The sequence below is a fragment of the Saccostrea cucullata genome, unplaced genomic scaffold (assembly GCF_032062105.1).
Source record: "Saccostrea cucullata isolate Sc308-1 unplaced genomic scaffold, CSIRO_AGI_Scuc_v1 ctg665, whole genome shotgun sequence".
Lineage (NCBI taxonomy): Eukaryota > Metazoa > Mollusca > Bivalvia > Ostreida > Ostreidae > Saccostrea > Saccostrea cuccullata.
Genome location: NW_026930279.1, coordinates 5043 through 32186, shown reverse-complemented (window position 1 = coordinate 32186; position 27144 = coordinate 5043). Strand labels below are relative to the sequence as shown.

General features: G+C 31.4%; 1 protein-coding gene across 1 annotated transcript; it reads right to left on the bottom strand.

Annotated features, from left to right (window-relative positions):
* Positions 1 to 353: 353 nt before the first annotated feature.
* On the bottom strand, positions 354 to 26590 carry LOC134283563 (zonadhesin-like). The gene is made up of 9 exons (XM_062766081.1): positions 26436 to 26590; positions 23721 to 23772; positions 10145 to 10272; positions 5927 to 6109; positions 4641 to 4752; positions 1883 to 1987; positions 1318 to 1413; positions 1096 to 1125; positions 354 to 584 (listed from the first exon to the last, which is right to left on the bottom strand). The coding sequence occupies exons 3-9, from the start codon at positions 10226 to 10228 to the stop codon at positions 565 to 567; spliced, it is 630 nt and encodes a 209-aa protein (XP_062622065.1). The 5' UTR covers positions 10229 to 10272; positions 23721 to 23772; positions 26436 to 26590; the 3' UTR covers positions 354 to 564.
* Positions 26591 to 27144: the final 554 nt, after the last annotated feature.

The window sequence follows — 27144 nt, the reverse complement described above, 5'->3', positions numbered from 1 at the left end:
TCAATGGTCAACAAAACAAGATATTGGTTTCAAAATGGCATCTTTATATGATATATTTCTTCTCTGATCTTCCCTGCTCTATTGCAAGCCATACGTAGACAAAGAAAAATAACAACCATTCTGTAAAAATAACATTTAGATATTGTCTGTTTTACTTAGTTGAAGCTGCGTATCTGTCCCGACAAGTAAATTAGCAGATGGCACACATGTGCATGTATATCTCAATTTAAAGTATCTTTTTCTGGTGTATTTAATATCTGGAAATTACAAAAAGGGTTTTTTTCATGGACTGTTTAAAAACGATTCTGCATTTTTCAATCAAAATTTTCAAAAACATAATAATTTTTATCATCAATATACCCAGTCTTTTCTAAACATTTTCTTGTATGTGTAATTTTTGGAAATTTGAAGAATATTTGTATCCTTCAACATTATATATGTGCAGCATAAGATATCTTTACACCTTTGCTAAAATTTTCTGACGATAAAATCTTTTGATATAAAGATAAAACAGTAAATGATTTTAATGTGCTGCACAATCCAATTGAACACAAGGTTGATCTTCTATTTTCCAATGAGATGGCCTGAAAGGAACAAATGTGGTAAAATGGCTAGATAACAAGTTCTCGGTAGTTCTTTGCTGTTTTACAGCAATGTGTAGACGATGATTACTCATCTTGTTTATGTACTTTGCGGACTACTAAAAAAAACAATCGATAATATCGATCGATCGATCAATTGAGAGAGAGAGAAAGAGAGAGAGAGAGTGAGGGTTTGTTTGCGTGTATACATCAGACAAGAGCGATTATGCGTATATGTGTAAATCAAATTATTTCAACCGATCAAAAAGCGTGTAAAAGGGATGGCGTGTAAATTGGTCAATTTGCCATGTTTAAATTAATACTGCTTTAGATAATTGTTTCACAGGCCAATTTTCAAGATTTCATGGCTGATCTCGATAGAATCTGTGGATTTCTATTTATAAATTCTTTAAGAAATGAAATCCCTTGGGCACTGAAAACAAGTAATATTGATACATTCAAAAACTGAGCATGTCTTTGTGTTGCTTATTAAAGGACAATATATTTATATTACCACTGATGGTTGGATCGGGAACGGGTATTGCTGAAAGAATAAAAGTTACTTAAATAATTCGTCAAATATTATTTTTTTAAGTGATAATCTTAGTACACAGGAATAATCTTTAAAAAAAAACATTTATCACCAAATCTTTTTTATCATTATTGTACATATATTTTTAAACATTTTGTAGCATATAAACAAAATGAAATATATTCCAGTAAATATTTCTTTTACCTTTACATAGACAAAAGTAGGTCTGCAAGGGGAAATCAAAGGAACAGTGAGGCTGTAATCCACTAGAACATGAGCAATGGCTGTGTTCAGTACATTCTAAGACGTCCAAATAAATATGTGTTATTTTAAAAATTATTCATTTATAGCGCCTTATTTGGTATAATCAATGTAAAAAATAAAATTCTAAATAAAATTTGCATGTTTAGTGAAAAGAAGTTAAATAAAATATAAGGAAAACTAATTTTTGTAATTAACATTGAAAATGGAAAACCAAAAAAAAAAAAAATTCTAAAAGAAAAAGGATATTGAAAACGAGTAAAATGCAGAATGCTAGTAAAGTGAAACCACAGAAGAAAGTATTCTGCACTGTTGGAACCACTATTGAAATAACGACACTCAATAATTATTTCAATAGTGGTTGCAACACTGAACATTCCGCATAGGAAAACATTTCAACGAAAGAAAATAAAATATTGCATCGTAATGGGCAAAAGTTCGGAAAATCAACCTTTGAATGAAAAAGTTTTACCGTAAAACTAAATCCACTTGCAGTGTACACCCGTACCTGTGCATTGGCAACTATTTGAAGTCAGACTGTATCTACAGTATGGATGTGTTCCCAAGGGACATATTTCTCCAATACAATCAGTCAAAAGACTACATGTCTTGCCTAATTAAGTAAAAAAAATGTTTCAATGTGCATTTAAGAAAATATCACTAGTATGTACCTTGCGGGTCATATGATTTTTCCTGAGATAAAAAGACTATAAAACTTAATTTAGACTTACATGTAAAACTATGCGTATAGTACTTTTATAGAAAAAGTTTGACCACTACAAAAGACCCTTGATCTACAATTCTCAACTGAGAGTCTTTAGCAATGCTGTTTGCCAGATTAACACCTATGACCCCATCCTTCCCTTTGAGTTCTTGATATGAATAATTTTTAATCTAATCCACCCCATCCAAGTTTCGGGTTTTCTTTCAGTGAATATTGAGAAGAAACATTTTGAAGATTTTCCCTAGTATATATTTCAAGTTAAAAGCCCTTAACCCGGGATGGTTATCTACACCATCCGAAAAATCTTTAACATGTTTCAACCTTTCTCGACTTGTGGCTCTAAAAGATTTCCAAGTAACAGCTTTTCAAAAAGCTTGCCTGACGTAATCAATCAATATCTGTAAGAGAAGTGATAAACCTTTAGAGCAATTCTTTTTTGTGTTTGATATACCGGTATGTCTTTTTATTTGAGAACCTTGTAAAAATATTTAATTATTTAACTTGTAAAAGAACGATGCCTTTGCTGCATTCTGAAGAGTTGTTAACAGAATGGTGAATGTATGTGGGTTTTCTGCCAATCGCAACTCCTCGGTCCCACTCCTCGGGCCTTATCTAGGGAAGGAGACCACAAATGTATTGTTAATTTATACGCCATGACACCCCCCCACCCCTTTTCACAAACTTCGAAATAAAAGCATGGATGATGTATATAGACCTATTTTCTGTGGAATATGGAGTTAACTTTATTCAATGTAATGATATTATCTAAAATATACTATAGAAGGGACTTCTAACTCCGTTTTTACTATGAACATGAAATGTATAAATTTTTAACATCCGATGATGTCGATACATTCGAGTTTGTTTTTCGACCTCTGACGAAAAGACCAGAGATGATGCGATTGACTTTTCTGCAAGTTAGTAGATTGATCTACACCTGGATCTAAATTTAAAGCTACACCTATTCTGAAATCTGTTGTCAAATCATTCATTGTGAACATTTTAGAGAATGGATTTAACTAAATACATATGTTGTAGGAAAGCATTTTCTCCAATGAAGTAAACAGTAGTAGTTTGTGTTCATTGATCTTTTTTTTCCTGAAACGTGGGTACTATGTTTTTTTTGAGAACGAAATAGGTAAAACCAACATTCCATTTAGGCCTTTGTGGAAAAGAAATCCAAGATTTCGCACAGGTAATTTCTTTCGTCAAATCGTCTGGAACCTGGGTTACAATAACAAACTTTATCAAATTCCATGGAAGTTAGCACCCCCTTTCATACAATAGAACAATCCAAGAAAGGCGCCAAGATCGCTTACTCGTGACATTTGGCGCGAAAAGAGCGATTCACCCCTATTGTAGAACATAAATGGACTGATCCAGTAGTATAGAAATGCAGAAAAAAAGATACACGGACACGTTGAAACGGTAAATCACATGGAATAATCTGTTTCATGCAAACAGAGTAAACAAAGTAAATACTGCATTATTTTGCATCAGTAAAATAATTGTTTCCCTGAAAAAAGTTTCTTTAAAAATGCAGGTAAAAGATTTTCAATGTAAATCAGCTTGCACAAAATCTAGCACTCTGGGTATGATCTATTAGTTTCGGATCAAGCAATTATCAATCCTTATACAGCCTGACGCCGTGACGTCAGGCAATAAAGATTGTTTAGTAACTGTTTCGTAATTTACATCTTGGAATCCCTATCGTGGCCCTGCCCTATCCCCGGGGGTCATAATTTGAACAATTGAAACTATCCAAGGGGGCTTTGCCTTTCATATGAAACAATTTAATCTTCTGTTGAATGTAGGATGATCAGGAAAGCTCAGATGAACGTTTAAAAAGATAAACTTTATCATATTCATACTGCTAGGTTTATGTTTTTGGAAAAAAAACGGACAGACGTTTTAATAAAAAAAAAAAATGACGGTCGTTCGGAAAAGATTTGTACACAGGGTATTGTACTTATTTAATTTTCTATGAAAAACGAAGATTCAATTTGTCAAACTATTTAAAAAACCCCCATTCGAGTGAAAGTATTTATTTCCCAAATGCAAATATTAAAATATCAATATTGATATTTTAAGTCTTTTTCTACAGAAAAAATAAAATGCAGTGTTAAAATTCATAAACCCACTGATCCGCCATATCAAAGGTTGATTAACTTTAATTTTCCGAAAGAAATTTATTTTATAGTAAAATAATTACAAGTATACGATAGCTTGCAGGGCAAAAAAAAAAAAAAAAAAAAAATCGCGATTCATCAGTTTGTAATCAATTTGTGACGATTAATTTCTGCGACCGAGGAAACATTCTCTACAAATCCTCAGCAAACTGAATGGTTCGCGGCGATTAATATTTGCGAGTATAAGGAGGTTGCGGAACCCGTGGATAATACCCGCGAATAAAAGTTGTTGGTTTACATTAAACATTTATGTCATTATGAGTTATCCCTCTTATCGAAGTATCGATGAACCTTAAGCCCTTTTAATGATTACAATAAAAATTAAAATATATATAAAATGATACAAACAATACCAGAAGTATGTATTGGGAAAGAGACTGGTTGAATTGATGTAACTATTGCTGGCAAAGCTGTTGTAACTGGCATTTTATTAGTTGATTCTGTTATCTTCTCAGTTGTCGTTACCTACAAAAATATGCGTGTTGTTCAATGAAATATTCTTCAGCATGTTTAGTTTTCATAGAGATAAAGATAAGTTTTATGGAATGACTAGTGTTTATACCATCCGAGTATACTTGATGAAAATTCTTCAAAATTTTTTTCATAAAAAATGGTTTCTTTACGTTTATCGTAATTATATATTAACATTCAGTGTAATTTGCTTTATGAAATCGAATAAAAATCCATGACGTTCTCTCTCGCGATACCTTGTCACCGCGTTAGAATGCACATTAGGAACTAATTGCATTGTCAATACTTAAGGAACAACAAAATATACATTGTTTTGACACAATTCATTAAAAAAATCAACTCAGTTAAATAAACGTGAAAATAGAACAAAAATGCGTTGAAAATTAATTTGTTACTTTTTTACTCGCACTGTTAGTTTGTGTTATTTCAGTTTGCGACGTCACAATAGGTTCTTCTTCTATAAAGCACATTAGTTTTGAAGGGCGGTAAATTCATTAACCTACACCGAATGACATCATTCGGTTAGCCCGTGCTAGATCCACTTTGACATCATAATTAATATAATGTTACTTTTCACGTACTTTAGAAATAAAGCATTTTGAAGATCATGGAATACAATTTCAAAATCATGCTAAAGTATTCTATATATGTACCTATACTCAATTTATATATTTTTGTTTCTAAAGCTAAATGACTGGATGCAATTCTTAAATTAGAGAAACCCGCAGGCGCCTTTCATTTACAAGACATTGACTTTAAATGAACAAATTCAAAACTATCTCATGTATTGAAATTCAAATTACACAATGTAATCTATTTTGAGGGAATGCCAAAATCCTACGAAATCTTTGGTTGACAACTAAATAGAACACTTTCTTGATGAAATGAATTTGAATCAAAAATGAATAGAAGATTGTGTGTAAATGTTGTGATGTTTATCATGAAATTGATAAACAAGTGCTAATTTATCATTTTTAAAAGTCTTGTGATAAAGACTTTTCCGTCAAAGATTCTACCTTAAGTAATTTCAAGGTGCTAATCGCTTGTCGACGGAATGGTTGCATCCGAAGTTTTATCGACAAAAGTCAGCTGCAGTTTTATAGATTGCAATATATAAATGAAACTCATTTATTGTTTATAAAAAAAATATGAATTTCATTTTGATTACCTTAGTTGTTGTTGATGTCTTTGTTGTTGACATTGATGTCTTTGTTGTTGACATTGATAGCTTTGTAGTTGGAATCGATGTCGTTGTTATTGGAATTGAAGTCTTCGTTGTTGGAATCGATGTCTTTGTTGTTAATATTGAAGTCGCTGTTGTTGGAGTTGTTGGCAGTTCTGTGGTCGTTACCTGATTTAATTAAACAAAAAGTTGCATATCTGTACTCAATTTCCGGATGGTTAACTTAATTTAACACCACAACACATTTTGTGAAGTTGAATTAGAAGAAGAGAAAGAGAACACTGTCCGTTAAGACAAATGACTACACATAATACACCGATTATGGAGTACTGTGAGTATATAAACAATTTCAGAGTTTTGCTATAATTTACTTTAAATGCATATACTTTAAATGATATCGCTTGGAGGGTAATTGGACAACGTATAGAACAACGTGTCTACTGTATTGTAAGCCACAACAGTTTTCATGATTAAGCAAATCTTTAATAGAATTTACTAGTATAGAAACTGCGCTTTTGCGAGTAGCGATGACTTCCACTGTTGACAGCTTACTCTTACACTAGAACAATGTACGGAAGCCTTTTTCGATATAAATATTTAGCCCAACATTTTATTCAACCAAAAAACTGGTTATTTCAAAGCTTAAGGGAGGATCTATGTCGTTCTACGTCAAAGCAGCGTTATGTGACGTCACAATAGCGACGTTTGTTTTTTTCCACTGACTTTTGCAACTGTGATTATAGACATAACATTGTTATTAATCAATAAAGTACACAGTTTACAAAAAGAATTTTTTTTATCATTTATAACAATTTTATTTGATTTATGGAGTTTGTTAATATTAGAATTCTCTTCCTTTGGTTGATAATTCATAGCAATTTCAGTTGTGAAGAAATACCTTCATGATATGCTGATATAAAAATGCAAAAATTATAAGATAAAATTCAGCAAAGACAGCGGCTTTAATCAGGGAAATATGTTAAATTTTATGATTACCATTAATTGTATTTTCTGGATAAAACTAAAAAAAAAAAATAAGAATGTACTTGTACATATGTTTTATCGATTTAGATGTAGATTTTATTGTATAAAGTCATTCCTAGGTTCTATTAGGTGTTGGTTGTTGACGGGGAAAAGGGGGGGGGGGGGGCTGAATGATTAGAATGAAGAAGTAGGGATTTATCTGTTTAAATTATTTCTTATCAAAACAAAATAATCGATTTTTTGGAAAATAGATTTATATTCAGATATTTGTCAGTGCTAACTTACTTTTTTTAGTGCAGAAAGGTCAATATTTAAGACAGAAGAGAACGAAAATAAAAGAAAACGTCATTTTTCTCGTTTATTATATCATAAAGGTGTACTTTTTTCTTTGTTAAAATAAAGAGAGGGGTGACTTCTTTAAAAAATATTAATTACAACATTTTCACACAAAGACTTTTTAAGATATTACCTGTTATGCATGTCGGAATTGTAAAAAATACGACAAGAAAATGGGGTGATACTTACATTGTTCTCCTTTATAATTTTTCATGCGAGATGAATTACAATGAATTTGCCTTCATTTTAAAGATACAAGTCATATTAATTAAATACATGTTGATTTCGATTGTGATTTGACATTTTTGGTTCTTTTTAGCGCATATTTGGAGTAAAACAATAATGTCTAAAGATAATCAATTTTTTGCATTACACACTGTTTTTGCACGTGCTCCTGTGTAAAAATAAGCACATAAAGGTATTATTTTAATGCCTAAAAATTTAAAGCAAGTGGTCAGGAAAGAAATGTCAAAGCTTTGAAAATTTCACACAAAGACTTTTCGGACATAGGTCCCCCCTTAAATCGGTTTTCCTTTAGGAAAACGACAACCACCCTACCCTCGACTCTCGGAATTCACAGCCTTTGACCCCTAAAAGGGTGTTCTTATCTATTATCATTTCCATACCTCCATACATAATGCAGGTTTAAATGTCAAAAATAAACCGTAAACTTGGAAAGTCATTGCTTCTCGTAAAAGTCCATTACTCATAATTTTTACACTTTATTTTTTAAAATAACACTATAATGTTTTGTTTCTTTTCATAGTATACAATGAGTTTCCAAAAATGATATTGCTGGAACTTTTTTTCTAATAGTTAAATGAACTAGGGAGTATTTTACTTTAATTTGAGCTGTATATTCAAGAACACGGGAGGGTAAAGAGAGGGTATAGGGAGTTTATAGTGTCATTCATAGAAGTGTCAAACATTCATGTAAGACAGTAAAACAGGTATTGAAAGCCACTTAAACATTCCGTTTTTAATTTCAAATTCAATGATCCTAGGGTTTTTTTTAAATGCAAGAGTACCAATTTTTTTGTTTGATCAATATGGCAACTAAACAACTCCATTCAATTGTTTAAAAATAGATTTGGCACAAAATGTATCATTCCGCAAACGCACGCGACTATTATCCACCACCAGATTGTTCAAGTGTCCATTTGAATATCTATTCACTTTAATTAACAAAAAAAAAAAAAAAAAAAAAAAAAAAACTCAAAGAAGGTACGGTACAACTTTTCCGGATTTAAGCTATCCACGGGCATTTAAAAATATTTAATAGAAATATCCACTATTTTTTTAATATTACTAAAAGTGAACGATTTGGTAATGTAAATGGCACATTAAAGGGCCCATAATGAATTACTTAAGTTCACTTTTCCTTTTGATATATTTATATACGAACCTTTAATCCCCCATTGTGGCGCCATTCTACATCCAGTGGTCATGATTTGAACAATCTTGACTTTCGTAAACTTTAAAATTTACTTAACTTGTCATGGACCAATTGCAACTTATTTTATTAAAAAAGCATTCTGATTGTGCACAGAAGTAATCTGAAGTTGATATTAAAAGATGCGTAAGTTTCTGATTGGAAATATCTGTTATTTTGTGAGACCAGGTCTTCTAATAATGTTTTGGAATTTCCACGGGTACGAATTTCGTCCCGTTATTTGCAGACCTCTTTTTGTATTCATATGAAGCCGAATTGTGCTAAATCCTATATTGTTCGTACGTACATTGTAAATCACGCTCTCGAAACCAAGTATTCACTTGCTTTGGTCTTCGACTCGACATTTAGATATATCGACGACGTATCAATTAAGAATAGCAATCTCCATTCTTATGTCGATGCTACACATATATATTCTGATGAGCTTGAGATAAAATTACAACAGAGTCAGTGTGACACACCTGCTTCAAATTTGGACATTTTATTTGAGAAAGACGTTAATGGTATTCTAACAAGCAAACACGATGATGCCTTTATTTCTTCTTTCGTCAACTTCCCTTACTTATTCAGCCTTATGCCTTCATCGTCTGCATACAAAGGTTTTATATATCCTAGTTGATTCCAAAATCAAAGACCATGCTTTAGGTATGAACAATTTTTAAAACGAGGAAAATTATTGACAAACAAATTGAGGAAAAAAGATTATCAGCAGTTTTGTTAAAGCCATCACTTCGTAATTTCTATATATGGTCGATGCAATGGCCTTGTCATCAGATATAATATACAATTGATGCAAATGCTGACTGAAAAGTTTTTTGTACTAATTTTTAGTCCCTCATTTTCATACACTGAATAGACGACGGATTTCTCTTATTTACCGATCATGACAATGCACACAAAGCAGGAATGACCGGTTGACAGGGGATATACACTCCTCTCCAAGGCACCTGATACCACATCTGATGTTTGATAGATCGTGTTTGCTCTGGTACTGTTTTGCATTGTTTTATTGACGTTTCATCTTGAATACTTTTCGAAATTAGTTTGTTATATCCATTTATTTCATCTAAGAACCGTAAAGAAAAGCTTCATGTACTGAATAATTTTCATTTTTATGGTTCAGTGGTATCTAAGAAGGACATTTTAAAAAGATTCCACCAAATGTACACTTAATCGTAATTTTTTTTTGCTTGAAAGAGGTTATTGTGATCCTTTATTTAAAATCATTTCACCCATACATGCTTTTTGGCAACTTTAGTTTAAATGACCCAGTGGTACCGGAGAAGAAATCGAAAGGTTTGGAAAATATATATATATATATATATATATATATATATATATATATATATATATATATATATATATATATATATAAAGCAGTAAATAAGAAATGACAAGAATAGTATATGTATCATTAATCAAGAACTTACCCTGTCTGGAGAACAGTAGCATGTATTGCTATAACAATCAATGTGATCGACTGGACAAGGCATTTTCCAGCCAGGGAACACCATAAACGTATTGCCCTGGTTACAGTTATCTCTGGAGGTGCAGACAGCTACAATTACATATAGTCATGAATATTAAATGAACAGAAGTAGACAATATAAATATGTATTAAATTTTAAAATAGAAATAAGCATCAATTGACAATCATTTAGCCGTATTTTTGTTTTTGAATTTTAGATGTCAGGAAAAGAGATAATGACCCTCTGAAATAGAATAAAGGATTATTATTTTTAGATAAATATTACTATAAAAACACACATTAACATTTTCACGCAGTTATTGTCACAATTCTGTTTTGAGAAACTCAATAGTTTTAAATAACAACGGGAGAAAGCTATGAAAGCCATGATATAAATTTCTGGTTCATTCGAATTTAAGTGAATTGGTGAAACTTTTGAAAAATTTTACTCCGACCATTTGACAAGATATCCATTACGCCAAAAAGCTTAAAATGATCGAAAAATAAAATCAAAGTACTGAAACTACTGGTAAGCGGTAAGCATGCTTGCTTTGAAATTGGCATGGGAAAATCATAAGCAGAAAATGTGCAAGTGCGGATAAATTTCACTGATGAAGAATGCTATAAAAAATTTTAAAAAAAAGTCTAGGTGCAATATGGATTTGATTAATTCTTTGAAATTAATTCCCTGTTCGCACGACGACACCTAAGAAATGAACAAGAATGAACAAAGATTCTGCAGTTATTGGAAGACTGAAACTATTGCTGTTCCTCTTCTCCTCTACTACGTGAACCAAAAGCAAAGTTACGACCAAACTGAGAATGTAGTAACTTCTGCAGAATGGAAAATGATGATGCATGCATTTTTACGCCTGGACATTGCAAGAACTAAATTCCAGTGGGAGTAGTCCATCTATGCCACCTTTAATTTTTATTTACATGCATCCAAACCTTGGTTTTCGAAATGTAAAACAATTACCCTCATAAATAATAAAAACAGGCAATTCTTCATGCAATAGACCATTAACTTAATCTTCTGTGTGCACTTTTCTGTACAGTGTGTCACCCCTCATCAATATTGTATTCGTGTCATGTGTATTTAAATCATTAATATTCTTTAGCAAGGTTTTCATCATGAATTTTTGCAATCTGTAACACACTGCCTCCATCTTGATCAAAAAGAAAACCTATCATCACCTTGACTACAAGTAATTACTACATCAACTGATCAAAGTATTGTTTTGAACACTTGCATATATAGGATATTATTAAACAAAAAAAAAAATTAAAAAAAAAAACCTAACATAGATTTCCAGCAAATGTTAATATGTAAATGGCAATATAAATAAAGTAGTTTGTGACACATGTGTATTGATTGTTCATCATCCTAGTTCTTACGAGTGCTATTTTCTGCAAAAGTTCAAATGTTCGGTTGATGAACGATTTTTTTCTTCATAACATTGAATGATTCCATACTCAAAGATGCCTCAAAATATGCTTTAAGAAATCTCAATGCATGTTTTATGAAAATTCATCATGTTCATGTAATTGTTCTTATGAAATTTTCAGATTTCAGAAATTTTTAGCCGACTTTTTTTAAAGTTGATAACAACTATTTTCTTTTTTAAATTTACTCGGTAGTTCTCATAAATATTTTCATGAATCTTGTAATTATTCTAAGAAATTCTCATAAATATTCTCAGTCGATTTTAGCAAAGTAGTCCCAGTAGTTCTCATAAATATTCTCAGTAGTTCTTTTAATTATTCTCAGTTGTTCTCCAATATTCTCAGCTGTTTTCATAAGTATTCTGGGTAGTTCCAATAAATATTGTCATCAGTTTTCACTCATATTGTTTAATAAAAACTATTCCATCTGTTTGCTGTAAAATTGCAACTGATGACTCTGATTCAAATTATTATTAGATACTGGGACAATGATAAAAGTAAGCAAATGAGAAGTGATGAAAATAAACCCAATTTATTTACATGATATTTCATGATCAGTAAAGAAGTTGTACACAACTTTGTTTTTTTTTGTGCAGCAAGCTACATGATTTTTTTCAATAGGCCTGGTTTCTCTTCACTATTAAATTATCTCAAATTTTCTCAAATAATAGGCCTTACTAAATTCTTCGATAAAATGACAGATAATTAGCCAAAGGCAAAACAGTTTCTTGCGGTGTCGGGAATTAAATGTGTACGTTTCAGAGTGAAGAAACCAATAAAACACAGCCCGTATTTGCAACAATCAATGCAAAGATAAATAATAAACAAAATATAACACTGCAATCACTGATTTGATAAGAATGTGTTCAATTATATATGTTCAGTCCAACGATGTTACTTATGTCTACTTGCACTTGGATTATGTAACTAAAAGCTTAGGACCCAAACACTACGCTAAATGTACCTAAATAATCTATTATTATAGAGAACTATTTTTCTCATCTTCACTTCCAAATTTGCCCCTGCAATTTTGCATGTAACCCCAGATAATTAAGCGCAGGCTTTCGGGTATTTCCGTCAAAGATCGGAAAAGTTGCAATTTTTTTTCATAGATAGATCCTTAGGTTTCCGGTTGTTCTTGAAAATGCGTAATCTTGTTGAATACATGCCATAAAGTGGTTAGCGAACACGCTAACCGCTTGAAAATAAAAAAATCAGCAAAGCTTTTTATAGGAAAAGAGAAAATGGGAATGACAACAATACGAGGGGTGATAAAGAAGTCCACGACTAATTGAACGGAAGACATAACATTCGGTTTCGGTGTCCAATATATATTCACAGTAGTCTTCTCTTCTTATAATGCTCATCTAACACTGTTCCATCCATGCAAAAATCATGTGATTTAAGCGGCCACTTGACTTTCTGTAGCATTCTCTAAAAGAACTTAAAAGACTTTTCCGAGAGCTTAATTTCTTATCATGCAAGTTAAGTTTTATGAAAAAAAAATCCATTTGTCAGAAATGTTCCAATCTCGATAATAAGTTGAGTAAATAAGGATTTTCTTTCCAAGAATTAGCATATGATAATAACTATCACAACCGAGTCTTCTTCCTTTGGAGAGTCGTTTATCTGATATAGATAAAGTATGCGTGCCTCCTTTTTCATGTTTTTATAATATCGAATTTTTACAAATAAAGTAAACGATATTTTGGATACAAATGTATTTCATGATCATATCATAGTAAAGTAATTTTTTTTCTAATTGTAGATACATGTAGACAATCTTTCAAAACAAATTGCCTTACTAAGTACAAATATCTTCCCTAGCTTTCTGGCACTCGGTCAAAGAAGGCAATTATAAAAAGCCTATTCGACGACTTAAAATGCATTCAGAATATCAACTTGTTTGTCAATATTTACCACGTTATAGAAATTGCTCTTAAATAGATCATGCTCTTTCTTATCAAATAAACTGAGAGATATGAACTCCGTATGCAGGTAATTACATTAGGTATATTGCTGCATACGTAAGGAAAGTTGACGATAGAAAATTAAAAATCATCAGGATTATCATACAGCCAGTTGTTAGTTATCCAAATATGAAACAAGCTGTATCACAATCTGTGGTAATTTTTATCTCAAGCTTATAATGGAAATTACCATTGTTAATTGACAGTACGTCTTCGAGTTGAAGTCCACTGTGAGCAAGTTTTCAATCTCTTTTCATGCATAAGATTTTGCACAAATTCTGCTACATATGGATATAAAAATAGGTCAAGGATCTAAAGGAAAATTATTTGTAAATGGTAATATTACAGTTCGAACCATTTGATGTTTTTTCGGAAAGTCTTTTCCTAGCAGCTATCAACATACATTAAAGTACATTTCTTTGCCTGAACAATGAATGTAATAACTTATTCAATCTTAGGCAAGGTTACTGTTTTCATTATTATTACATGTTTATGCTTCTGCAAAGAAATTTCTAAAGATAGGTTCATTGAGTATGCAGTAGTATTAAGGCTTCCCATAGCTTTAAACGCTCTCAAAATGTGACGCTTTGTTGCAAGGTCGATTTTGAGTTATTCGAGGACCGTTCAAAAATTACGCAGACCCTGCTACTCTTATAGACGTCATATAGATGTGAAATTTCACTGAAATATGTATCTGTAAAATTCGAATAAATTTTGGGCAAAATTTCTGTATTTTGAAATTTTTTTTCTAAAATTATCGCTGTGTTGATATTGCTGATGTAGAGGTACGGAGCATGGCATTTTGTTTGAAACAAAAGCATGCGGAATATAAAATGAAACTCATTAATTTTTTAAGATATTTTCCAAAATTCTCTCAAATGTATTTTTATATTGTTCGATTACTATGTATTTAGATTTCCGACGTGATATTTGAATTACTAACAAAAATATAGTGATTTTTCTCCGTTACGATTCCTGGAAAAAGTCAGTGAAATTGACGTCTTTTGAATTGACGGGGCACGACACTTTTGTTAAATTATGTGTAATGCTCGAGATATCGTCATTATAGGATCCAAAAACATGCATAATAAAACATGTAGTGAATTAGGGTATTCGTGCAATTTCTTTTCAAATAACAATTTGGAATTTTTGACCCGTCAGGCCTCTTTAAAAAGGCCATACGGGAGGACTGGAAGAAAACTTTATCCGGATTGTAAAGAACAGAATGAGAAATACCAATGTCACACTATATTTCATAATTACTTGCAGTACCTGCAGTGTTCGGTTTCAAAACAAAAAATTATGCTTTACGTATTTTTTTCTTAGATTTTAAACTTGACAAAAATGGTGTATGGATGTTAAGATGGTTTATGGATGTTAGATAATGTAACTCATATTTTACCGGAAAACTTAGGAAAATCTTGAGAAAATGTAAGCTCCTATATTTTTTTCAAATGCCCATGTCGTCGAAGATTTTTCTGCTAATTTTTTAATGATATGTCCTTATAAATCACCCAAATTTGATATCAACAATATTTTGTTGATATACGTATAATTTTGAAGACCATAAAGATGTGTAGATTCTTTTATATTATGTGTGATATTTTGACCTTTTATGTCGTCAAATATACCTTCTGTGCAAGTCCGCATAGTTTTTTAAGGACCATCGTATATACGTCTTATGAACTCAAGTATGGCCAATTCATAAAGAGAAATCTCTAGGCTATATAAACAGATTTGTTACTATATGACAAGACATCGATGATCAGGTGACGGTCATTTTTACTTTTTTGAAAAGTTTCACAGAAATCGCTTCGGCGCAGGTGATTAACACAATTATTATTAAATTTTTGTCAAGTTAATAATCTCGTCGCATCCTTGTGAATCCGAAATGTGTTTGAGAAATTAGTTACAATATTACTATGGTACAATGAATTTCATAATAGCTTACGGACAAATCTGAGGGTATTTTCCACTAAATATTGTAATCTTTGTAAAATAAAGCAATCACACATTTTTTCTAAGCAGTATTCAGTTAGAGGTGTAACTCCTATTATAGATTTCAACAAAATATCTCAAATAAATCCTTATTCATCACCTGCAACTGGCTCTTTCATAAACATATTATGAATTCTACTTCTATCCAGAGTTATAAAGAGGGTAAGTGTCAAACTTATAATTCGTATACATTTTGAACAAGCTGACTTTAAAACAAGAATGATAAAGCAAAGTAATCTAAAATTGTCGGATATATGTTTTTTAAAGATAGTTAAAGACACATTATATTAGCTTTAAGATATATTACATGCAGCATAATTAGATGAAATGGTAAAAAAAAAATAAATTTCCGTATGCTTTTATGTTTAATTTTGTAGCTCAGTTCCAGTTCCAGTCTCCCATATATTTTGAATCTACGCTTGATAAGATAATTATTATTGAATTATGCTGACTTTTAAACAAGAATAATAAAGCAAAGTAATCTAAAATTTTCGGTTACATGTTTTTTTTTAAAGATTTAAGATACATTATATTAGCTTTAAGATACATTATATGCAGTATGTTTAGATTGAAATGTAAAAAAAAAAAATATGCGTATGTTTTTATGTTCAATTCTGTTGCTCAGTTCCAGTCTTCTATATATATATATATTGAATCAATGCTTGATAAGATAATTATTATTGAATTACTTCAAGAAATTTGAATCCTATTATTTCTTGGGAAAAATACACAGATAGTGTCCCTTTCTATAACTACTTGTAAGTGTAGACAATATCAATTTTTTGAGGAATTTTCTGGACTGCAGGAGAATTATTTTTACCTCTAAAACTGTGAAACCAATTTAACTCGAAGGTTCAATTTTCGTTGGTAAACAAAATTGAATAACTTCATTGACATGATTATCAGGAGAGGAGGTGTTAATTTGAAGACATAAACATGACTTCAAAGGTTTCATTTTATGTTCAACAGTTATTATAAATTATAATGTTTTTTGGTTGTATATCACTTACCACTTCTAGCAGTTGTGGTGGCCGTTGTTGTCGATGGTGGTGGTGGTGTCTATAAAACATAACCATATTTTGAAAGGTAAAATAAACATATAAAGAAATATATGAATTCAAAAGCAAACATGGACCTTTTTAATTATCAGAGGAGGGATCATGTGGGTTTTTTAATGCAGTGTCAAGAGGTTGGTTTAAATTTTCACCATTTTTTTTATACGTCAATGATATTTTTTGGTATTTGGTATTGATGTTCTAGTGTGTGGCATACTTTTTTTCTCATCACCAATATTAACAGTCATATTTGTTATTGTTAACGTTGTTAAACTCTACCCACAGTTTTAGCATTTTATGACATGTATGTAAGCTAGTCCTTATAAACGCCGTCCATTCATTTCCTTATCGAGCGCAGAAACAACAAATGTGAAGCAAATGATTTATTTTTTAACTACATTTGAAGTTCATTGATGAAACAATGATTACATTATTAGATTGCAAATGCTTGACACAATATTTTGATGCAAAAATATATTATTACACAATGTCATGTATCTCATTAAAACTGAGTCTAAATTTTTGTTTTCTTGCTATCATAAAAAATGATCTATTTATGTGGAATTAATAGAAATATATATCTGTTAAGGGGCCTGCACAAACCCCAGTTTATGTTCTCATATAACTGAGCATTATATTTTAAACAAGCATATCAACAATTAAAAACTGTCCAGCGATAGAAATATAATTTAAAATAAAGAAAATCTTTTTATTTTTAATATTTCCCCCACCGAGTTTTGATTAGTAGTTGAAAAGTAGCAAAACAAAATTTGCTTTTCTAGTGATTTTCTGGCACATATAATTAAGCTCAGAAAACAAGCAAAGCACACACAAAATTATGTTTAAAAGAACTAAGATATTTAAAGACGTAAAAAATAGATTTCATTGTTTTAAATACATGGGGTGAAAATATGGAAGACTCTCCAGACGAAACAAAAGCGAATTAAATTACTCAGAAAAATGAATAGAAATCATTATTATTGATTTAGAAAAAAATGATTTCTAAATTCTTGGTAAAAAGTTTCTTTAAAGAGCTATTATCTATGTGCCATTAACTTTGGTAAGTCTCTGCATATATCATCATACTCTAAATGAATGACCTAGAATATATGTTTATCAATATTTATCAACCCACACTGAGATTATTGAGATGGTGATATTAAAACGCACACATCAGTGTGCAAAATATCAACTTTAAAAACAGATTTTGTCGTCGATACAGCAGATTTTGTTGTCGTTCAACTTAAAGATTCTCTTGATAATCATCTTTGCACAAACTTAATAGAACCGGAAGTAAAAGGATTTCACATCTCAATCCATTGTACACCGAAACGTAACTTATACTTGTATGTACAAAAGTAGATTTTATTCGATTAAGACAAAATACATGCCAGAAGCTTACTTTCTTTAGATTGTTAGACAAATTTAGATAATGGGAGCTTCTGGAGAATGATAACAGTTGATATAATGATCTGACGACTAAAAAAACAAACAACAACAAGCAAACAAACAAACAATACCTAAACAAATCAATCAAATAAACAAAAAGAACCACATACTTTCCAATATATACACTGACATCGCCCGTCCACACAAATAGGAAAAAGGTTATCATCTGTACACTTTCTATAGCGTTTGGTCCCATCCAAGTCCTTTTCTTCTAAAACTGTGTTGGAAGTAGTACAAGTGTCATTCAGTCCTAGATTTGCATCACAGGCTGTAGGAAATTGATTTAAAAAGCAGTCTGCAATAAGTATCTCGTTACTTTCATATAAACAATTCCTACCAGATTGTTTATCGATTTATCCAATTATAAACATTTCTATTTCCTTAATCAAAACATTGACTTTGTTATTATACGTGCATGGAAGGGATGGGTGCTCAAAGAACATCTAGCTCATGATGTTTCAAATTGTAAGTATGATTCACTGATTGATTATTTACACATGTATGTTGTTTGCGTACCATTCAAGAATTTTTCATTCATGAGGAGACGTCTTATATTCGAGTGATGGGCTTCAAATTTTGACTTTTACACTACACCTAGATCCATTGAACAGTGAGGGTTCTTTATCGTGCTAAGGCCTACCGTGACATGCAACCCCGGTTTTTAATGTCCCTTTCGAAAGCCCCACACTTTTCCCCTCAATTGCCGGGCACATGTCAAAAGAACAGTTGCTACAAAAATCGACTTCGGTCAGTTGCGGTCGAGATTCGAACTCACGACTTTCCGATCACGGAGCGAGTGCTCTACCGAGTGATCATGAGTTACCGTGAATTAAAATTGTAATTTTCAGGTGATATTCCGATAACATTGTTTCATTTCTTTGAAAAAATATTTCTAAGGAGATAAAATTTGTATTTGTATGATATAGGTTGAAATAATAACATTTCTCATTACTTTTTAATTTAATGCAAAGAAATATTTTAAAATGTGAAAAAAAATTCGGATCAAAGAGACATTTATTTGCATACGACGCTGGATATGATAACGCGAAATATCTAAATGCATATCAGTATTGAGACGGATAAACGACTCATATCGTATAAATACTGTTGTTTTATTTAAGGGTGAGCGGAGTTATGTAAAATCAAATTCCAAAATATATATATTTAACTAAGTTTGACTAATCTTAACTTCACCAGAATTGGACAATTCAACTCTTTTTTGTTTACACTTCTAATGTATGAAGTACTTTAAAAGGATTTTATATATTTTTTTAAAACGACAATTTTTAGCAATTAAAAAATCACAAATTAAAAACGTTAAAGATGTGATCACATTTAAAAATTTATTATTTAAAACATCTTTCTCTTATTTCAATTATTTGATTGACATAATAAAGCAGATGAAATAAAAATTACAAGGATTGAGTTGACAATGTGAATGAAGATGTAAGTTTACACTTCTGTTATTTTACAGTTGAAAGGTTCTATAGTAAAATATTGTGCAATATCTTTATTTCCTAAATATTGGTTGGCATTTTAAGACAAAAATAGTGTTGGTAAAATACGAGTAACTTCATATGCACAATTACTGCTTGTGGTAAGCCGAAATAAAACATTATCTTTCTCTTAAGATATAATTTGATAGACCTAATAAAGCAGATGGATATAAAACTTACATGGATTAAGTTGACATTTACACATTCCTTTGTCACAGATCTTCACTTCGTACCGATTACATCTGAGGTGTCTGCAGGTGAAGGAGTCACATTTATCTAAAATTATCAAATTACGAAGATTCAGTGAAGGCAAAATAACTTAAATTCCAATCTAAAATTATTAAATTATGAAGATTCGGTGAAGGTAAAATAGCTTAAATTACAGATCACAACAGAAGATAAAGTTTGTACTTTTTATTAGCAAACTCATTTTTGTATTCATATAAAGCAAAATGTGTGCAAACTCTTATGCGTGAAGAGTAGAAAACACTTTTTGCGACCTTCAACTCGATATATCGACGACGTATTGTCAATTAACAATTAACATTTCCTATGTCGACACGATATATCCCGGTGAGCTTGAAATAATAGATACAAAAGAGTCTGACACATCTGTTTTATACCAGTATTTAGATATTTTACTTGAAGAGGACGTTAATGGTAATCTAACAACCAAGCTTTATGATAAACATGATGACTTTAACATTTCTATTGTCAACAAGAATTTGAATCCTATTAATCCTTGGGAAAAAATACCCTGATAATGTCCCTTTCTGTAACTACATGTAAGCGTAGCCAATATTAATTTTTGAAGAATTTTTTGGACTGCGAGAGAATTATTTTTTCCCTCTAAAACTGTGAAATCAATTAAAAACGAGGGTGTCAATTTTCGTTGGTAAGCAAAATTGAATAAGTTCATGGACAAGTTATTTCGTAATTAACTCTCACATCCCAGATGGCAAGACATAGTTGGGCCAACGTTTGCCCAATATTTTTTCCAATGTTGGCCAACTGTTGGTAACCTTACGTTGGTCAACTGTGTTGGACAACTAACAGCCAACCTTAATAACTGGTTGATAAGGTTGGCCCAACGTTGGCCCTTTGTTGAAATGTCAGATGGCATATTGTTGGGTCACCGTAGTTATAAGTGTATGCCAACTAACAGACAACCTTAATAACTGTTTGGTTAGGTTGGCCCAACGTTGGCCTTATGTTAAAATGTCAGATGGGATATTGAAGGGCCAACGTAGTTTTAGTGTATGCCATCTAACAGCCAACCTTTACAACTGGTTAGTTAGGTTGATCCAATGTTGGACGTATGTTGAAATGTCAGATGGCTTATTGTTGGGCCAACGTAGTTTTTAGTGTTTGCCAACTAACAGCCAACCTTAACAACTGGTTGGTTAGGTTGGCCCAATGTTGACCCCTTTTTTTTACAATGTCAGATGGCAAATTGTTGGGCCAACGTAGTTATTACAATGAAACATTCGCAAATGGTTAAATGATTTTTTTTATAAAAACCTAATTTATGAATGTTTAAAAAAATAATAAACAATTCAATCTGGATTCATAATGCATACATGGACATGTTCAATGAAAACATTACTAATGATTCACTGTGAAAATATTTTATATACATCGATTCAATCATAATTTACAAAATAAAGTTTAAAATAGACAAAAGAGGTAAATTATTAAAACTTATCAATTCAAAGTTCTTAATCAGGGTCTACTTCCTTTATTACTATCTTTTTGTTGTATTCCCGCTCTTTTTCCGTCCCTTCGTCACCTCCCCTTTTCTTCATCTTGATCTTTGTCGTACGTACTCGTACTTTACACACTTCTTTATGCTCTTCGATTTCATTGTTATTTACCGCCACAACATTTGTTTTCCTTGCAGTCTCTGACTGAAAAAAAAAACAAAATGGGTTGATATTAGAAATAATGCAATTACTTGTCCATCTTATGAATAAATAATACTTAAAATAAAGAGAATTATGTGTCATACTATTAGCGCCTTAATTTCCTTGTTACAATCGTGTCTGTAATAGACAATTAAGAATTACACTGTAGATAGAAACAACATAAAAGATGTTATTTGACTTGTTTATCATTAAATTTCTTAATGATCTGATGAAGTTATTGTAAATAAAGTTTGAAATACCTGTATTTGCAAACTGTATACACATATGAATGTATTTGTATTTACATTTACTTACAATGCAAGTGTGCAAAACATGGAAAGAATGAATTCCGAATAAATTTTTACAGTTAACCTGACTAAATAAGAATAAATATACTTACATCGCTTTTAAATGCAGCTATAGCAAGTGTATAATCCACATAAATTTCACTTCTTCTTGCTTGCCGTGCATTTTCAGTCTATCAGGCCACAACAGCTTGGTGTTTCCTTTCCCCACGCTTTAGCGAATGCCTAACTTTTGTTTAAATTTAATTATAAAGCTGTGTCATTTTGATTTATGTATATGTAGGCTTCTGTAAACCTATGGGGTTTGAGACAAATATTTTAATTAGTAAAATAAACAATATCAATTATTTTCAATGTACTTATTATCAAGTGTATTGACCCCTGATTCAAAAAGGATACAGAAGTATAAGACTTTTTCCGATAACGTTAACAAACCAGTTAATCGGATTAAAGAATATATAACGTATCAGGATGTTTCTCTATATAAAGACATCAATAGAGGAACAATAACGTAACATTCTTCAAGATTATATTAAAGTGATACTACTTTTGCATAATACCAGGACATTGACGACTAGATTACACAAAATTTTGTTTAAATTATAAATTGTTTTGTCAGAATTCCAGGATTTAGTATATGCTAATGACTATTATGTATTGTACATTATAAATACGATCTCCGACGATCTATGTTAATCTTTGCTTTTCACCACTTTATGATCATCTTTTGTATTCTTTGATAATTTCAAAACAGTAAATAAATTCTAAGAAAAGACATTTATTCCTTCTCATTGGTTCACACATCATTCACATCCTTTTTCTGAGAACTTATTCACTCTTTTCTAAATTATCATGAATACAACCCTCGAACATGAAAAAAGACATAATTTCATGGGTTTTATTTCAGATATATAAACATGCATGCAAACAATTCAAAAAATAAAAATAAAAAGCTCTTTGTTGCTGTGATCACTTAAGTTCAAAGTTAAAATGTTGAAAATATCAGATCTAAACAAAAACAGTCATCCAATTAAAAGCATGGATAAGAATGGTCTCTTATTTATTTCAGAATGTGCATCTAAATTAAGAACCAACGTTATTCCCAACGTAAAGCTCAGCAGCTAAAATTGACATTATCATTTAGTTGGCAGTATAATAATCGGGCCAAAATTGGCCCAATATAAATATCCCATCTTTAAAACACCTAAACAAAAGAACACTTGTGCTAACATCGGGCCACCATACTACTACCAAATTGATAAGACATTTCTATGGGGTATTACAAACATTTGGCTAATGTTAGGCCAACATACTACTACCAACTCAATAAGACACTTTTTAAGGATGTATTTCCCACATTTGGACAACGTTAGGGCAACACTACTATCAACTTCATAAAACGCGTATGGATGTATTACAAACATCGGACCAACGTTGGGCAAACAAAGTACTACCAACTTTAAAAGATTCTTTCTATAAGGGTGTATTACAAACATTGGGCCAAGGTTGGGTCAACATACTACTACCAACTTTAAAAGATTAATCTTTCTTTAAGGGTGTATTAGCAATATTGGTCCAACGTTGGACCAACATCAACATCCCTCCTTCCTTGGGAAGTAAAGTGAATGGAAGTTGCTAAAGTTGGACCAACGTTGGGCCTACATAGGAATTCTGTCATAGTCGAGAATGTTGGCACGGTAACATTGATCCAACGTTGGCCCAACGTTGTTCCCCAAACGCCAACCATACAACCTTTGCCAACGTTCGCCCTACGTTGTCTTGCTTTCTGGGATTTAGAAGCTTCAATAAATGAATATTTTTAAAATTGATTATCAGGAGAGGGGGTGTTAATTCGAAGACAAAAACATGACTTCTAAGTTTTCATTTTGGTGTTTTTTTGTTGTATATCGCTTACCATTTATAGCTGCTGTGGTGGCCGTCGTTGTCCATGCTGGAGGTGATGGTGTCTAAAAAACATAATCATATTTTGAAAGGTAAAATAACATACAAAGAAATATAAATTCAAACGCAAACACGGACCTGTATCATCATCAGAGGAGGGATAATGTGGGTTTTTTAAAATGCAGTGTTAAGAGGTTGGTCTTAATTTTCACTAGTTTTTTTATACGTCAATATTCTTTGGTATTTGGTATTGATGTTCTATTGTGTGTTGCATACACTTTTTTCTCATCACCTATATTAACAGTTATATTTATTATTGTTAACGTTGTTAAACTCTACCCACAGTTGTATCATTTTATAACATGTATGTAAGCTAGTCCTTATAAAAGCCGTCCATTCATTTCCATTCGAGCACAGAAACAACAAATGTGAACCAAATGATTTATTTTTAACTACATTTGAAGTTCATTGAAGCAGTGATTACATTATTAGATTGCAAGTACGAAAGCCATGAAGGGACACGTTGATTTTTCAAAAAAGTAAAAATGAATTTGAGATCTCGAATTACACAATCCGTTCCCACGGATTATTAATTCGTTCCCTCGGTTTATAATTCGAGATCTCGAATTACACAATCCGATCCCACGGATTATAAATTCGAGATCTCGATTTGTAATATCAGTCTTATGATTTTGGCAATCAGTGCTCGCGAATTTATTACATGTATATATGTATATAATTATGTAATGTTGGATACATTCAAATCCAACAATTTGAATCAATTAATGCGATTTATGTATTTTGTTTCAGCAAACGCAGTCGTTTCGAACCTCTTTTATAACTAATTCAACGTATATTTTATTTAGATAAAAAACAATTACACAGGAGCCATATTTACTTTTAATGTATAGGACTTTCAATTATTATAATATACACGTAAAACAAAACCCAGGACTTTTTTATATAAATATCAGTACTAGAATATAGATTTGAGTCAGGTTCATGTTATTTTCTCATTTTGGACCGTAATATGTATTAAAATGTAGGATCTAAATACCTACAATATTCTATACATTAAACATGTATTGCCATATCCGATATCGACAGATAGCTGATATCAATGAAATCGTCAGAAGGGTTTACATTCCGAGGGAACGAATTATTTCAACTGAGAGAATGAATTACAATTCAAGATAACGGATTGTGTTATTTGAGGTAACGAATTGATAATCTGTGAGAACGAATTGATAATCCATGGGACCGGATTGTGTATTTCGAGATCTCGAATTATAAATCGAGGGAACGAATAGGTAATCTGTGGGAACGGATTGTGTAATTCGAGATCTCAATTAATTTTTACTTTTTTGAAAAATCAACGTGTCCCTTCATGGCTTTCGTATGCAAGTGCTTGACACAATATTTTTATTCAATAATATATTATTATCTCATTAAAACTGAGTCTAATTTTTTTCACGAATTCATGATGATGTTAAAATATTTTGAGTTTTGGATGTGTTTTCTTGCTATCATAAAAAAATGATCTATTTATATGGTATTTACAACAATATATATCTGTTAAGGGGCCTCCACAAACCCCAGTTTATGCTTTTATATTACTGGGCATTATATTTTAAACAAGCATCATATCAACAATTAAAAACTGTCAAGCGATTGAAATATAATTTAAAATGAAAAAAAGCAATTTATTTTTAATGTTTTGATAAGTAGTTGAAAAGTAGCAAAACAAAATTTGCATTTCTAGTGATCTTCTGGCACATATAATTAAGCTCAGAAAACAAGCACACAGATTTTACTCACTCAAAATTATGTTTTAAAGAATTAAGATATTTAAAGACGTAAAAGATAGATTGATTTGATTGTTTTTAATGCATAGGAAAAAAATAGGGCAGATTCTCCAGAGTATAGAAAAAAAAATTAACAAATTAAATTACATCAGAAAATGAATAGAAATTATTATTATTGATTTAGAAAAAAAATGATTTCTAAATTCTTGGTAAAAAAAGTTGAAAGCTGTTATCTATGTCCCAAAAACTTTGGTAAGTCTCTGCATATATCATCATACTCTAAATGAATGACCTAAAATATATGTTTATCAATATTTATCAACGCAGACTGAGATTATTGAGATGGTGATATATAAACGCACAAATCAGAGTGCAAAATATCAACTTTAAAAACAGATTTTGCTGTCGACACAGTAATGAATTTTTTGTATGTAGCTTGAATAATTAAGATATAAATAAACTATACCTTTTCCACGTAATTATGTCAGTTCTGTTATTTACGAACTACTATGCATCAAAAATTCACAGGTAAGATGTTCTTCAATAAAAAAAAAAACGTTTATCTCAAAGATTCTCTTACAAATCATCAGTACACAAACTAAATAGAACCGGAAGTAAAAGGATTTCCCATCTCAATCCCAAACACCAAAAATAAACTTATACATGTATGTACAGAGCAGACGGGTCCTCCGTTCTGCAATGTTTGAAGCTTTTCTCAAAGGTAAATTTTATTCGATTAAGAAAAAATACATGCAAAAAGCTTACTTTCTGTAGATTTTTTTTGTTAGACAAATTTAGATGATGCGAGCTTCTGAAGAATGATATCAGTTTATATAATGATCTAACGACTAAAATAACAACAAGAAACAAACAAACAATACAAAAAAAAAAACTCAATCAAATAAACAGAAGGAACCACATACTTTCCAAAATATACACTGACATCGCCCGTCCACACAAATAGGAAAAAGGTTATCATCTGTACAGTTTCTATAGCGTTTGGTCCCATCCAAGTCCTTTTCTTCTAAAACTGTGTTGGAAGTAGTACAAGTGTCATTCAGTCCTAGATTTGCATCACAGGCTGTAGGAAATTAATTTAAAGAAACAGTCTGCAATAAGTATCTCGTTACTTACATATAAACAATTCTTACCAGATTGTTTATCGATTTATCCAATTATAAACATTTCTATTTCCATTATCAAAATATGGACTTTGTTATTATACGTGCATGGAAGGGATGGGTGCTCAAAGATTATCTAGCTCATGATGTTTCAAATTGTAAGTATGATTCACTGATTGATTGTTTACACATGTATGTTTGCGTCCCATTCAAGAATTTTTCTATCATGAGGAGACGTCTTATATTGGAGTGATGGGCTTCAGATTTTTACTTTTACACTACACCTAGATCCATTGAACAGTGAGGGTTCTTTATCGTGCTAACGCCTACCGTGACATGCAACCCCGGTTTTTAATGTCTCTTTCGAAAGACCAAGAACTTTCCCTTCAATTGCCGAGCACATGTCGAAGGAACAGTTACTACATTTGTACAAATTTTTAATCGACTTCGACCAGTTGCGGCCGAGGATTCAAACTCACGACCTCCCGAGTGCTCTACCGAGTGATCATGA

Bases quoted from the DNA above. Each gene is read 5' to 3' on its own strand.
- LOC134283563 (XM_062766081.1), bottom strand. From the start codon at position 10,228: ATGGTGTTCCCTGGCTGGAAAATGCCTTGTCCAGTCGATCACATTGAT. The intron at 1,988-4,640 runs GTATTGTTTGTA...TTACTTAATTAG, and splicing joins TTTCCCAATACATACTTCTG to GCAAGACATGTAGTCTTTTG. The intron at 1,414-1,882 runs GTACGGGTGTAC...TGGACGTCTTAG, and splicing joins AAATAGTTGCCAATGCACAG to AATGTACTGAACACAGCCAT.